The following is a 16326-nucleotide window of genomic DNA, read 5'->3' as shown; positions in this document are numbered from 1 at the left end:
GCCGGGATTCACCTTAATATCCATACCAGACCTGAAGGGCCTGGTATGGAATTTAGGGGGACCCCCACGTCATTTTTTTTTTAAATTTTGGTTTGGGGTTCCCCTGTGGGGAATTCCCATGCCGTTTTTATCAATGAACTTCTATGTGTATTGTCGGCCCGGCAATGCATTAATAGCCGTGAGTAGTTTTAAATGACTTTTTTTCCTTTGAAATGTCATTTTGCTGTCAGACTGTTCTAAACACAGGAAACATGCGCCCCTTTACAGGCATACTATAGACACCCCCCAGGTACGAAATTTAAAGGGATATTACACTTTTATTGTTTCACTTTAAGCATTATTAAAATCACTGCTCCCGAAAAAACTGCCGTTTTTAAAACTTGTTTTTGCATTGATCCATGTCCCCTGGGGCAGGACCCAGGTCCCCAGACACTTTTTATTACAATAACTTGCATATAAGCCTTTAAAATTAGCACTTTTGATTATTCATGTTTGTGTCCCATAGACTTTAACCGTGTTTGCGTGTTCGAACAAATTTTTTTCCTGTTCGCATGTTCTGGTGCGAACCGAACAGGGGGTGTTCGGCTCATCCCTACTCCTAAGGACCAAGGCCTGAGGTGTGCCTTGGCCTTACTGGTCAGTATGCCTGAAAAGAGGGCATACCCTGAATGTAAGAAAAAGTATTATGAGTATCTATGAAGATTGGGGGAAGCGGGTGGGTGGGAACCCAGAAACGCCGACGAGCCCTGGCCTGACAGAGGAGGAGGCTTAAATAGCCCTCTCAGACTCCTCCCACATAATACAGGCTAGCCTCCGGCCAGCCTTTACACTTGTAGTCAAAGTCTTCGAGTGAGAAAGTGATACTCCTAAGCACCAAGGCCTGAGGTGTGCCTTGGCCTGACTGGTCATTATGCCTGGAAAGAGGGCAAAAAGACACAAATTTAGGTGAAGAAGGGAAGGTAACAATCTAGCAATTGGAGTAGCGCGCGCCCGGATGGCAACAGTATATATCCGATAAGTGTCCGCTATGACAGGAGAAACACCCCCCCAACTCCTGACTTGGTGATGAGACAGAACCCCCTATAGAACCTGCGAAACTACCCAAAACCCAACTAAATGTCCCGTGAGCGATTGGACAGAGCCTGAAGCCCGAGACGACCTAGACATGAGAATGAACTGCTGTGAATGAGAGGATGCGTGGGGGAAGGGGACCCATGGCTGTCCTGAGGAGCCCCTGCAAAATGATAGCCAAGAAGATCAAAACTTCAACCAGACACCAGTGAAGTGCTCAGTAACCCCCCCCCAAGCCCTGGCCTACCCATACTGGTATGGGGAAGTGCGCGGGTGCGTGCCAAAGTACAACTGTCAGGAGTTCAAAATGCTAAATACCTGAAGGATGTGATGGAGTAGGTGGATGAGGATGAGGCCCAAGCACTATGGCAATAAGCATTGACAACATGGAGAAACCATGCCAGACACAGAATTCTGGTCCCACTTGATTCAATCGGGTCGTGCTTCAGCCTGTGACCTGGCAACCGAGTCTGAATCCTGAACCGAGGAAGGAGGGCCAGACTCCACCCCGGGGAAATAAGTCCCATGGCATTAAACAGTCATACCCAAAGTGACTGAAAGCCCCCTACCTGGAACCGGCTGGGGAACGGAAAAGATGACTGGACTGACGTCCCTGAGCAGTCTTCCAGGCCACATCCTAGACAAGATATCAGGCCCGAGAGTGTAATCCAGAATCATGACAACGTTTGCCCAAACCTACCACTTAAGGACCAACAAGGGGATGATGAATGCCAATGCAGCCCAACCTGAGAACATGAACAAGAGAAATGACAGGCAACAAGACATGAGAACAGCAACGCCCCTCTGTGCCTACCTAAGTATGAGAACATGAGCAGAAATGTAAAGACCACTGTGTGTGAATGAACCTGATGACGGACCCCCCCCCTCGTGTAGTAGTGAGTGAGCCCGAGCAACCTGCCGCGCAGAGACCGGTAATTAACTGAAAACTCAGGGCTGGTGTACCCACAGACCATGGTGGGTAATCGTACAGGTGTGGTGAATGAATGTGCATCATATTACGTATGTTATATGGGCTAGAAGATTGTGGTCAACAATCATTAACAAAGGAAACCTCAGCCCGTATGGATCTGTAGACGTGACAGATCCTGACATGTGAGCCCTAGCTAACTGACCCAGGTACAAACATGAACAAAGATACGATGACACATGACAAACAACGAAGATAAAAAAAAAGCTACCGGAGTATGCCATGACTGAACAACAACGCCCCTCTGAGAAACGCTGTGACAGGAATGCTGAGACTGAACGCTGAGGTAGAAACGCTATGACAGAAATCTTGGGGCAGAAGCACACGGACAGCAATGTTGACAGAAACCCTACAACAGAAATGCTGAAACTGAAAGCTGAGGCAGGAACGTGAGAACCGAAACCCTGGGCAGAGCGTAATGACAAATGTTGAGACTGAAATCCTGGGGCAGAAATGCAATGACAGAAATCCTGGGGCAAAAATGCTATGACAGAACGCTATGACAGAACGCTATGACAGAATGCTATGACAGAATGCTATGACAGAACGCTATGACAGAACACTGAGGCAGAAATACTGAGGCAGAAAAGCAAAGACAGAAATCCTGGGGCAGAAACGCAGAGGCAGAAATGCCATGACAAAAATCCTGGGGCAGAAACGCTATGACAGAACGCTAAGGCAGAAATGTAATGACAGAAATCCTGGGACAGAAACGCTATGACAGAATGCTAAGGCAGAAATGTAATGACAGAAATCCTGGGGCAGAAACACGAATGCCCTGTACACACGGTCGGATTTTCCGATGGAGAATGTGTGATAGGACCTTGTTGTCGGAAATTCTGACCGTGTGTAGGCTCCATCACACATTTTCCATCGGATTTTCCAACACACAAAGTTTGAGAGCAGGATATAAAATTTTCCGACAACAAAATCCGTTGTCGGAAATTCTGATCGTGTGTACACAAATCCGACGGACAAAGTGCCACGCATGCTCAGAATAAATAAAGAGATCTAAGCTATTGGCCACTGCCCTGTTTATAGTCCCGACGTACGTGTTTTACGTCACCGCGTTTAGAATGATTGCATTTTCCAACAACTTTGTGTGACCGTGTGTATGCAAGACAAGTTTGAGCCAACATCCGTCGGAAAAAATCCTAGGATTTCGTTGTCGGAATGTCCGAACAAAGTCCGACCGTGTGCACGGGGCATAAGACAGAAAAGCTGAGACTGAACACCAAGCCAGAAATGCTGGGGCAGAATGCCGCCATGACAGGACGCCATGACAAAAGGACACCATGACAGAAGGACGCCATGACAGAAATCCGGGGCAGAAACGCTATAACAGAAATCCTGGGCAGAAACGCTGTGACAGAAATCCTGGGCAGAAACGCTGTGACAGAAATCCTGGGCAGAAACGCTATGACAGGAATCCTGGGCAGAAATGCTATGACAGAAATCCTGGGCAGCAATGCTGTGACAGAAATCCTGGGGTAGAAACGCTATGACAGAAAACCTGGGGCAGAAACGCCTTGACAGAAATGCAGAGACTTTGCGCTGAAACAGAAATGCTGGGGCAGAACGCTATGACAGAAATGCTCGGGCAGAACGCTATGACAGAAATGCTGGGGCAGAACGCTATGACAGAAATGCTGGGGCAGAACACTATGACAGAAATGCTGGGGCAGAATGTTGTGACAGAAATGCTGGGGCCGAACGCTATGACAGAAATGCTGGGGCCGAACGCTATGACAGAAATGCAGGGGCAGAACGCTATGACAGAAATGCAGGGGCAGAACGCTATGACAGAAATGCAGGGGCAGAACGCTATGACAGAAATGCTGGGGCAGAACGTTGTGACAGAAATGCTGGGGCCAAACGCTATGACAGAAATGTTGGGGCCGAACGCTATGACCGAAATGCTGGGGCCGAACACTGTGACAGAAATGCTGGGGCAGAACGCTGTGAAAGAAATGGTGGGGCAGAACGCTGTGACAGAAATACTGGGGCAGAACGCTGTGGCAGAAATGCTGGGGCAGAACGTTGTGACAGAAATGCTGGGGCCGAACGCTATGACAGAAATGCTGGGGCCGAACGCTATGACAGAAATGCAGGGGCAGAACGCTATGAAAGAAATGCTGGGGCAGAACGCTATGACAGAAATGCAGGGGCAGAACGCTATGACAGAAATGCTGGGGCAGAACGTTGTGACAGAAATGCTGGGGCCAAACGCTATGACAGAAATGCTGGGGCCAAACGCTATGACAGAAATGCTGGGGCCGAACGCTATGACCGAAATGCTGGGGCCGAACACTGTGACAGAAATGCTGGGGCAGAACGCTGTAACAGAAATGCTGGGGCAGAACGCTGTAACAGAAATGCTGGGGCAGAACGCTGTGACAGAAATACTGGGGCAGAACGCTGTGGCAGAAATGCTGGGGCAGAACGCTGTGACAGAAATGCTGGGGCAAAACGCTGTGACAGAAATGCTGGGGCAGAACGCTGTGACAGAAATGCTGGGGCAGAACGCTATGACAGAAATGCTGGGGCAGAACTCTATGACAGAAATCCTGGGGCAGAACGCTGTGACAGAAATCCTGGGGCAGAAACACTATGATAAAAATGCTGAGACAGAAATGCCTGGGCAGAACACTTATGATGGAAATGCTGGGGCAGAACACTATGGCAGGAATGCTAGGGCAGAACACTAAAACAGAAATTCTGAATGTTACGACAGAAATGCAGGGCCGAACATGAGGACATAAACGCTGGGGCAGAAATGCCATGACAGAAATGCAGGGCCGAACGTGATGACAGAAATGCTGGGGCAGAAACGCCATGACAGAAATGCTGGGGGAGAATGCTGCGACAGAACTGTGGAGGCAGAAAGCGCTACGACAGGAACGCTACGACAGGAGCGCTATGATAGAAAAACGCTGACACTAAACACCTAGATAGAAACGCTGTGACAGAAACCTGGGGCCGAAACGCTATGACAGAAATCCTGGGGCCGTAACGCTATGATAGAATCCTGGGGCCGAAACGCCATGATGAAACACTTGTGACTGAAGCGGTGGATGCCCGGGAGGCGTGCGGGGATCTCCCCCCCATGATTCAGTACTGGGAGGTGAGCAGGCGGGTGAGCGCCCCCCCATGAGAACCAGGAAGCGTGTGGGCGATTCCTCCATGATGCACGGTGTGAGTTCCAGGGAGGTGAACTGGCGGGTGAGTGGCGGTTGAGTGGCAAGTGGGTGGGTGGGTGGGAGAAAGATGGACGAACAGACGCCCCCCCAGGAGAAGCAGGTGGCCAGCCCCCCAGCACTGGCAGGAAACACAGGGATGAGGGAGAAGCGAGCGGCGCCCCCGACCATGCGGGATTGAGCCCAGCGAAGGTGAAGGATGGACAGACGACACACCCCCCAACCCCCCCAACACCAGGGGAACAGGGTGAGCATCACCCTGGCCAAACGGAGCCCTGGGGAAGTGGGTGAGTGAAGGATGGATGAACGCCCACTCCCCCCGGCATGAGCGCCGGGAGAAGCGGGCAGGCTGCACGCTGGCCACATGGAGCTGTGGGGGGAAGGACGGCTCCCCCCGGCATGAGCGCCAGGAGCAGCGGGCGGGCTGCACGCTGACCACATGGGGCCGTGGGGAAAGTGGGTGGGTGGAGGATGGATGGACTGACCCCCCCAGGGGCGCCGGGAGAAGCGGGCGGGCAGCCCGCCCACGATGCTGGATGGCGCATGGGACTGTAAGGGGGACAGACTGGGCGGCCCCCATGATGCTGGTGGAACCCAGGGATGACAGTGGGGGGACTGAGTGGTCCCCGATGGTGCCCGGGAGAGGAACCGACACCATAGCTGCAGCTGACCGTCGCTCTGTGAAGAGACCGGAAGTGACGTGCGTCCACCCAGAAACGCCGACGAGCCCTGGCCTGACAGAGGAGGAGGCTTAAATAGCCCTCTCAGACTCCTCCCACAAATACAGGCTAGCCTCCAGCCAGCCTTTACACATATATATACCATATATATATATGTATATATATATATATATATATATATATATATATATATATATATATATATATATATATACCCTATATATATCATATAATAATGTTCCTAATGGCCCCCCAAAAAGTTAAAGGAAGGCCTTATAAAAAAAGTACCCCTCTTAGGCCCAGTTTAACCATGGCTGCCAGTCTCTCGAAATCTCAATCCATAATGTTTCTTTTTGGAGGACTAGTCTATCCCAGTCACCCACTCTCGGGTCCTTCCTAACCCAATCTAGACCAACAAATCGCAAAATTGTGTCTGGTACCTATGTGGTAACTAATGCATTTTTGCATTAGATGTATAATATACATGATATTGTGCGTATATATACGGCCATCTTAACTGCTCGCATGTGCGCCCTAGTGGTGCATGCGCAGGGTGGACATTTTAGAGGCTGACGTACATGGGTGGCAGCCAGCACGTTTACCCTAGTGCAGCACCTAGTTGGAAGGGATGTCACACGCCAAATATCAGCTGGCGTTGGCGCGCTCCAAGGGGGGCTTTTATTGATGATCCCATTATCGGCTTGTGAGCAACGGGTGAGCCTGCGCAGATGGTGGATGAGGTGTTCCTTTCTTTTCTATCGGCAATGGTAAAGATCTTTTGAGCTTATGCAGGGGTTTCTTTTGGTGTCGCTTTCCTTTTTATCCACACCAGATTCATTCACCTATATTTCTTTTCTTCGCATATGTTATTTGCAGATACAGTGCCGTTGGTCGCCTGAGGGAATTTACATCTGGTGGGTCTCCAGTAAGCTATGACTGGCATATATGTATTGAGCCCCTTTCTGGTTGTGGATCTTTTAGGTCCTCTCCCCTTTCTAATGCATGGGCTTCTAATGTACTATGTATAGGTTTGTTTGTTTGTTTTGACCTTCATGGATATGTACATTTAGCATGGCTTTAGGCAAAAAAAAGCTTAATATTTTTTGGGTGGATTTTTGTCATAGATTTGGTGCCGTTTTTCAGTCTTGGGATCCTTTATGCACCCAACATCCACACGTGGGGGATACCTGTATCCAGCCACCTTGGATGGTCCACTAGCCTATCCTTGATTGATACTGCCCTCACCACAGGGGAATATTTTGGAGCAGTGTCCATCTGCATTTGTTTATATGTATCGGGTTCTATTACAACGTTTTGTTATGTGTGTGTGTATATATATATATATATATATATATATATATATATAATTGTATATAACTAAAGGTATTAGCTGTTTATCTTTATGTTCTTTCTTTAGGAGTAGCTTTTGTCCTCATGAAGAAGCAGGCACGAATTCCTGTTCTATCTTTAGGAGTAGCTTTTGTCCTCATGAAGAAGCAGGCACAAATTCCTGCTAAACATGTTGAGGAGTTACAGCCATCTTTAAAATAGACATCATATACTACTAAGAGTTATTGCACACAGTGGGCTTTGCTACTTTATTCTAAAATAATTATTTTTCTTTGTGTTTTAGTTGATCTTTTCTAGCTTGTATCTACGGTATTAATAAAGTCTAATATGGGGAGTGTCCCTTCCTGTTAATTTTAAATCATGTGTTTACTGTGCGTTACTCTTTGGGGCACCTAAAAAGTCCATGTGATCTTTTTTTTTGAATTTCTGACTTATCTTCGGATGTGGTATCCCCAGTGTGTTATGGTCAAATCCACCCAGCCCCCCTTTTTTATAGACAACATTCTATCATTTCATTAGCCCTGATAAAGGGAAGGGGGAGGTGCTATAAGAACTTTTTTTCTGAATACATAAATAAAATTTTAAAAAAAGAACACATTGAAGCCCTTTTTTATTTATTTATTTTTTTTTTTTAAGAGCCTCGCCTACAATATCACCAGTTTCATTTACAAAGGAACTTCCAATTGTACAGCCAGAGACTGTACTGGGTAAACAAGGAGGCTTCATAGTGCTTAATAATGCCATCACAGCAATATTGCTTTCACACTGTGACCTTTCTGTGGCTTCATAAATGTACTGAAGAGCTTCTAAAGCTAGCTAAATTGGCACAATCTATGAATGGCTTGATACTGAAATTCTCTGCATACTAGTTTGGGCTTTTAGTAATGTTTGCTAATTGCAATATGTTATTTAAGTATCTTTTCTGTGAGGAAAATACTTTCAAGGCACCATTACTTCATCATTTCTCTTTTTCCATCCATGCTGTTAATCTCAATGCCAAATCCACAAACTAAAATACTGATTATTTATTTTAGTGATCACCTGGCCACTTATGTGCCTCAACCAATGACAGTTTCACCCATAATGCCTGGTAAAGTTGAGATTTGTTTTCTCAACGTGAAAAGAATGTTACTATGGAAAATATTAGTGGTGACAATGTGTTGTTCAGCTGTAACTCATAAATATTCCTAATAGCCATTTACAAAGAGTTGTAGTTTGAAATGATCACCAGGTGTCATGGAAAGTCCATGATTGACTTCTAGCAAATCAATGTAATCAGATATCAATGAGGACAAAGACTAAAATGTGTTTACAGCAGTATTACAAATATTGGTATTAGCCTGATATATTGCATCAAATCATAATATGCTTCATTTATCAAAGTGTCTGGTGTCAACAACTAGTAAATTTAGTAATTTCCCTTTGGGATTAATAAAGTGTTCTGAATCTGAGACTGTAGATTCAGTTTAATTTTTTTATCAGTCGTTTTCCAGTGCAGTCTTAAACTTGATAGGTTGTCATGTGGCAATCAAGCCAGGTCGTACACCAGATACTTACATAAATGATTTCATCATCTCGAATTTGTGGTGCAATGCAGTTCAGTGGTTGCCTTTTCAGCAGGTGAAGAGCCGATATCCAGTGAAGTTCCAAAGCTCCAGAGCTCCACAGTGAGCAGTGGTTTACTTCCAGAGCCACACAGGACCATAGCGGGTAAAGGCAGATTTTGACTTTATACATTATATGTGATAGATTTAATTAGCTTACAGCAATCTTGGCTTTTGCAGTTTCATTGATTGACAATCAAACACAATAGTACTAAGGGCTGGTAATTTTTTTTTTGTTTCATTTTTTTTTGGTGGGGCTCTGTGACTTAAGAAAAGAACAATACTTTTCCCAATCAGGGAAAATCACAGACAGGTTTCATAATCTGATGCAGACACTTACCTTTCTTATACTCCTTGTTCACCCACCAGAAGGAGTAAGGTAGCATTTGTTCCTCCTCCTGCATCTTCACCACTGACTGGAGCACAGTAATGTCGTGTACACACGGGCGGACTTTTCGACCGGATTGGTCTGACGGAACAAATCCTTTGGACAATCCAACCGTGGGTGGGCTTCATTGGACCTTCAGCGGACTTTTTCTGTTGAAAATCAGACGGACTTTAGATTTGGAACATGTTTCATATCTTTCCAATGGACTTGAGTCCGGTCGAAAAATACGTTCGTCTGTGTGCTAGTGCGACAGACAAAAAATGACGCAAGCTATTGGCTACTGACTATGAACTTCCTTATTCTAGTTCCTTCATACGTCATCATACCAACAGACTTTCGTACAGACTTTAGTCCATTCATGTGTGGGCAAGTCCGGTCGTCCGAAAGTCCGTCGTAACACCGTCGAAAGACCGTCGGACGTTTGATGCTGAAAAGTCCGCCCGTGTGTACACGGCATTAGAGTGATCTTTCCCAGCCTTAGCTACACCTGTCTAAGGCTAAAGTTTGCTTTTTAGCTCAGCTACTGTTGTCACAGTGATATTGTCACTGTTGCAGAACTAGTCAAAGGTTTAAGGCCACAGAAATCATGTGTCAGAATGCTATAATGTATTCCTTACAGGAATACATGTAGAATTTAGTTTGGCCAGTGACAACAGTGGATCAGCTACTGGTGGAAGATCTCCTAGCCAGCAGTAGAGATCCAGCAAGGGATCAAAACCTGCTTGGTAGATGTTACCATTCAAAATGCAAAAACTCCTTAGGGCAGAGTTTTCCTGTAATCTATTTGCAATGATACTTACATTGGTGGCACCTGTGCTTTAATCACAGGATAAGCCTGTTTCTATTGTAGTGACATTATTTAGGAATACTTTCCTTGTATATCCTCTTTTAAAAGTCATTGTAGCATCTAACCTTAACATTAATATTCTATAATTATGTACTTATGTAATTTAGAAATTTGACCACAGATTATTACTTTTATATTATCTGATTTCATAATGGCTTTATCGCCAGGAGATGTACCAGAGCCTATTGATGTACAACAAGTGAGCACTGATATGCCTATTAAACTGTGCACAACTTCTGGTAAAGGTACATGTGATAAAAGGGTTTCCTTATGTATTGATCTTATTATTATGCTTTTGCTGTGCTGTACATCTAAAAGACTTAAAAACTGAACCAGGCTTTGCCACTAAATTGTACAGTTATGTATATCATTCACATTTCTTTTTACCACCACTGCCCCTCATTCTTCTCTCCTGACAAATTTACTTTTATTCTACTCTGTGCATGATAGCTTTAAAAAAAAAACAGTATATTATATATAATATACTCATTTAGCTGTGCTTTTTCAACAGGGATGCATCCTAAATCAACTCTAGTGTCAAAATTGAGTACACACTTGCCTTTTCAAAAGCACACATCCACCATAGGTAAAGACTGCTATTCTCTACTATTTCATTCCATGTGGCAAGTTAAGAATTGTATGGTAGCACGCTATGTCAGGTGGAAAGTATCAGACTGGCTGATTGTGTTTTAACCACACAGTCCAGATTTATCACATTCAATCATTTAATTAGCCCTGATAAAGGGAAGGGGGAGGGGCTATAAGAACTTTTTTTTTCTGATTACATGAATTTAAAATAAAGAACTTTTTTTGAACACTTTAAAGCCCTTTTTTTAACAGCCTCATCTACAATATCACCAGCTTTATTTTTAAAAGAACTTCACATTTTACAGCCAGAGACTATACTGGATAGACAAGGAGGCTTCATCATTTTCTCACAGAAATGCTCAGCTGATTTCACACTATGACCTTCATAAATGCACCGAAGAGCTTTTAAAGCTAGGAAAATTGCTTAAGTTGGCACAGTTCATCTATGAATGGCTTAACAAGGAAATTCTCTGCATACTAGTTTGGACTTTTATTAATGTTTGCTAATTGCAGTACATTATTTAAGTATTTTATCTTTGAGGAAAATACTTTCAGGGCACCATTACTTCATTTTTTGTTTTATCCCATCCATGCTGTTATCTCAGTGTCAAATCCACAAACCAAAATACTGATTGTTTTTTTTATCATATGATCAACTGGCTATTTACGTGCCTCAACCGATGACAGTTTCACGCATAATACCTGGTAAAGTTGAGATTTGGTAAAAGTATATGTTAGTGGTGATAATTTGTTGCTTAGCTGCAACTGATAAAAATTCCTAATAGCCATTTACAAAGAGTTGTAGTTATAAATAATCACCAGGTGTCATGGAAAGTCCATGGTTGACTTCTAACAAATCAATGTAATCGGATCTCAGAGAAGGCAAATACTAAAATGTGTTTAAAACAGTATTAAAAATACTGGTATTAGCCGGTAATATTGCATCGAATCATAATAGGCTTCATTTATCAAAGTGTCTGGTGTCAACAACTAGTAAGTTCCCTTTGCGATTAATGAAGTATTGTGAATCTGAGACTGAAGATTCAGTTTAATTTTTTTATCAGTCGTTTTCCAGTCTTAAACTTGATAGGTTGTCATGTGGCAACCAAGCCAGGTCTTATAGATATTTACATAAATGATTTAATCATCTTGAATTTGTGGTGCAATGCAGTTCAGCAGTCGCCTTTTCAGCAGGTGAGGAGCTAATATTCAATTAAGTTCCACAGTTCCAAAGCTCCACAGTGAGCAGTGATTTACTTCCAGAGCCACACAGGACCATAGCGGGTAAAGGTAGATTTTGACTTTATACGTTATATCTGATAGATTTAATAAGCTTACAGTAATCTTGGATTCTGCAGTTTCATTGAATGACAACCAAACACAATAGTGGCCGGGGCTGGTCATTTTTTTTGTGGTGGGGCTCTGTACCTTAAGAAAAGAACAATACTTTACCCAATCAGGGAAAATCACAGATATGTTTCATATTCTGATGCAGACACTTACCTTTTCCGTACTCCTTGTTCACCCACCAGAAAGAGTAAGGTAGGATTTGTTCCTCCTCTGCATCTTCACCACTGACTGGAGCACAGTTGTGCCACGTACACATGACCGGTTTTGTCGTCGGAATAAACTCCGAAGGTTTCTCTGATGGAACTCTAGCAGAATTCCGCTCAAGCGGTCTTGCATACACAAGGTCACACCAAAGTCCGACTGTCCAGAATGAGGTGACGTACAACACATATGATGGGACTAGAAAAAGGAAGTTCAATAGCCAGTAGCCAATAGCTTCCAGCGGTTTTCCCGATAGGAATTGGTTCCGTCGGAAATATTTAGAACATGTTCCATTTCTAGGTCCATCAGAATTTTCGAAAAAAAAAGTCAGATCAGCCATACACACGATCGGAATAGACGATGAAAAGCTTCCGTCTGACTTTTTCTGTCGGACATTCTGCTCGTGTGTGCGCGGCTTTAGAGTGATCTTTGCTAGCTTTGGCTACACCTGTGTAAGGCTAAAGTTTGCTTTTTAGCTCAGCTACTGTTGTCACAGGGATATTGAGTTCTCACTGTTGTAGAACTGGTCAAAGGTTTAAGGCCACATAAACCATGTATGATAATGCTGTAATATATTCCTTACATGAATACATGTAGAATTTAGTTTGGCCAGTGACAACAGTGGTTTAGCTGCTGGTGGAAGATCTCCTAGCCAGCAGTAGCGATCCAGGAAGGGATCAAAACATGCTTGGTAGATGGTACCATTCAAATGGAAAAACTCATTAAGGCAGAGTTTTCCTGTAATATATTTGCAATGATACTTACATTAGCAGCAGTGGTACCTGTGCTTTAATCACATGATAAGCCTGTTTCTGTTGTAGTGACATTATTTAGGATACTTTCACTACATATCCTCTTATAAAAGTATTTGTAGCATCCAACCTTAGCTCTAACATTAATATTCTATACCTATGTACTCTGTTATTGTTAAAGTCATTTTAGAAATTTGACCACAGATTATTACTTTTATAGTATCTGATTTCATAATGGCTTTATCGCCAGGAGATGTACCAGAGTCTATTGATGTACCACAAGTGAGCACTGATATGCCTATTAAACTGCGCACAACTTCTGGTAAAGGTAAAATACTTACAAACTGAACCAGGCTTTGCAGCTAAATTGTACAGTTATGTATGCCATTCATATTTCTTTTTACCACCATTGCCCCTCATTCTTCTCTCCTGACAAATTTACTTTTATTTTATCTACTCTGTGCATGATCGCTTAAAAAAAAACAAAAAAACTATATATTAGATATAATATACTCATTTAGCTGTGCTTTTTCAACAGGGATGCATCCTAAACCAACTCTAGTGTCAAAATTGAGTACACACTTGCCTTTCCAAAAGCACAAAACTACCATAGGTAAAGATTGCTATTCTATAGTATTTCTTTCCATGTGGCAAGCTAAGAATCGTGTGGTAGCAGGCCATGTCAGGTTTAAAATACCAAACTGATTGCTTGTGTTTTAACCACACAGTCCAGATTTCTAACATTGAATCCTTTTATTAGCCATGATAAAGGGAAGGGGCTTCAAGAACTTTTTTTTCTGAATACATGAATAAAAATAAAGAACTTTTTCTGAACACGTTATAGCCCTTTGGATTAACATAGCAGCTGGGCAACTAGCAATTTTAGAAGGAAAGTTCAGTAATAGCTATCCATGTATTTTATCAGTATGGGTTTCTGTTACTGACTGATCCTATATGTGAAATTTCCTCATTAATTCACAATATATGGCACAAATCGCCTAATGTAGTTGCAGCTTTTCCTATATGAGTTTTGTGGTCAGTCAGCTTAACATAATAGAGATGATAGTCAGAAAATAGATACAACATTTGGAAGGTGGTCAGGTAGCAGAAATTACACATTTTAATGGTAACTATGTGCTTATTGCAAGGAAAGCTGGTAAAAGTATTGTCTATTATTTCTCGCTATTTCAACAATTTTTTAAAAAGCTCACTTTTTTGAGGTGCATTTTTGACATGCGTAGTGTTGTTTAGAGGTGTGCTGCCAATGCATAACATACTTTGATGAATGAAAAAGATGATCAGTTGTTTTTCTTTTTTGTTTTTATATCTTATGTAAATGTATTGCATATATGTACAATAGCACCATTAACAACAAAAGCAAACCTCTCAAAATGTGTTAATGCACATTAGAGTGCATAGGTGTGAAAGGGCCCTCAGTGCTTTCCTTAAAGGCCAACTCTGGGCATATATTAAGATATCCCTTGCATTGGGATTGTGTCCACACTGCAGGAGTTAATATTTTGTTTTGTCTAGGGGAGAGGAGAAACAGTTTTACTTACCTCATCATCCTCTCCCACAGCCATTGGCGTTCATCTATGATCCAGCAGTGGCTTGCCCCCTGCTCTGGTCTTGATGATGTCAGGACCCTAGACTGCTAGAGCAGAGGGGTGCAAAAGCTGTGGGGACTGGTCTTGCAGCAGAGAGGAGGATCAGGTAAGTATATCTTCTTTTATTGTTCCCCGGCCTAGGCAAAAAAAAGTAATTAACCCTTGTAGTGTGTGCACAACTCCACTGCAAGGGATAACCTTTTATTTGCCCAGAGTTTGGCTTTAGGTAAACATTCCATAGTTTTGGTGGTTTGCTCATGCTGTTCCCTATTTTGTTGTGGTCAGCTCTTTCTCTTTCTTTGATTTTCCACCAGTTAAAAAAAGTACTAGATATATAGCAAATATACACCTTGTACGTTACAAAACATTTAAAAAAAGGCACAACTAAATCATATACTACAAAGAGCTTACCACAATGACATGTCACCCTTAATTAATTTCACCAGCCAAGAAAAAAGTCTTATTCTGGAATGTTTTTTATTACACTGAAAGGGCAGCACACCAAAGCTTCCCAGTATTTTGTAGTATTATCATAAAATATACAATATACTATCATCTCTATAGTATTATAAATTGACTTCTTAATGACCAATCAGTTTAGATTAAGAATAAATAGAAGTTAATTAGTAAATCTGCCAAGGCTAAACTAGATAGAATTGAATTCACAGCTGGAAAACAAGTGCAGACTATATCTAAGCCCAAGATGAAACTTATTTTATCGTATCGTATTTTGATCATCAATGTCCCTTGAGACTTTGTTCTCACCACAAGTGCAAGTGGAAAGGAGCTCAAGGAGAGCACCTATGATTACATGGCACCTTATTGGTTTGCAACACTGCCTTGCCTTCTTCCCTATTTATCAGACGTTTTGCTTTAGTATTGGATAACCAAGAGAGAATTTAGAGGTGCTGTCCTGCAGCCCTGAAATAATGTCATCATAGCTCCATCAGAGAGTGTTCCAGTATTCCATGCAATTCAAATTGGTATAATGCTTTTTAGAACTTTTTAAAAAAACTGAACAACTTGAAACAGAGCTCTATAGTGGGTAATAATCAAAAACAGCAAATCAAGTGTTATCAAAAATTCTAGGCAACAGTAAATAAGCAACTACTGCTACCAAGTAAACGTTGCACTGTGCTAAAATCAGAAAGTTAATTCAGTTTACAGTGAGTGCTCTGAAATTCCCTACAACTCACATTTCACAGACCTCCTTACCAGTTGAGTAGGAGAAGCAGAAAGTTAGAATTCCAGAAGTTTGTGCAGTGTCTTTTGTGACTTATAACTGCACCATCAATCATATTCAGTCTTCTCTGTGGAGGGGTGGGTTATATTAGCTTGGTGACTGCGAGAAACCGATTAGAACAGGCCAGCAGGGGCACCACAAAAAGCAGGAGTGCTCCAAAATCACTAGACTACAGAGAAAAAAGGGAATGAGGTGGTCTCTCACATTACAGCAAAGCCTGCATGAAAAACAAAAGTACAGATCAGATAGTCTCTGCTCTCTGGATGCATATCAAGGCTTCATTTTCAGTTTTGCCTTCAGTGTACCTTTTATCTTACTAGCATGAGCTCAAGTGTGTTTTCTAGTTTCTTTGGGTCACTGAACTTTGGGCATCATCATTATTTTGTTTTGCTTATTGCCTCTCTTCATCTTTTTAAAAGAGGAAAACAAGAGTCAACGAAAGATTCATAACTAAACACCT

General features: G+C 42.7%; 1 protein-coding gene across 50 annotated transcripts in view; it reads left to right on the top strand.

Annotated features, from left to right (window-relative positions):
• The window catches only part of ABI3BP (ABI family member 3 binding protein), a 496221-nt gene that overhangs the window by 302161 nt on the left and 177734 nt on the right, over window positions 1-16326 (top strand). For 39 of the 50 annotated variants that reach the window (XM_073614901.1, XM_073614909.1, XM_073614887.1 and 36 more), the window contains 5 exons: window positions 8904-8996; window positions 10293-10370; window positions 10637-10711; window positions 13237-13344; window positions 13555-13629. In XM_073614901.1, the coding sequence (XP_073471002.1) occupies window positions 8904-8996; window positions 10293-10370; window positions 10637-10711; window positions 13237-13344; window positions 13555-13629 (429 nt within the window). The remainder of the gene's footprint in view (window positions 1-8903; window positions 8997-10292; window positions 10371-10636; window positions 10712-13236; window positions 13345-13554; window positions 13630-16326) is intronic. The other 11 variants (XM_073614922.1, XM_073614906.1, XM_073614886.1 and 8 more) reach the window with 9 other exon arrangements.

Source organism: Aquarana catesbeiana, linkage group LG02 (genome assembly GCF_042186555.1).
Source record: "Aquarana catesbeiana isolate 2022-GZ linkage group LG02, ASM4218655v1, whole genome shotgun sequence".
In the NCBI taxonomy this organism is placed as follows: Eukaryota; Metazoa; Chordata; class Amphibia; order Anura; family Ranidae; genus Aquarana; species Aquarana catesbeiana.
This window is presented reverse-complemented; position numbering and strand designations above follow the sequence as displayed.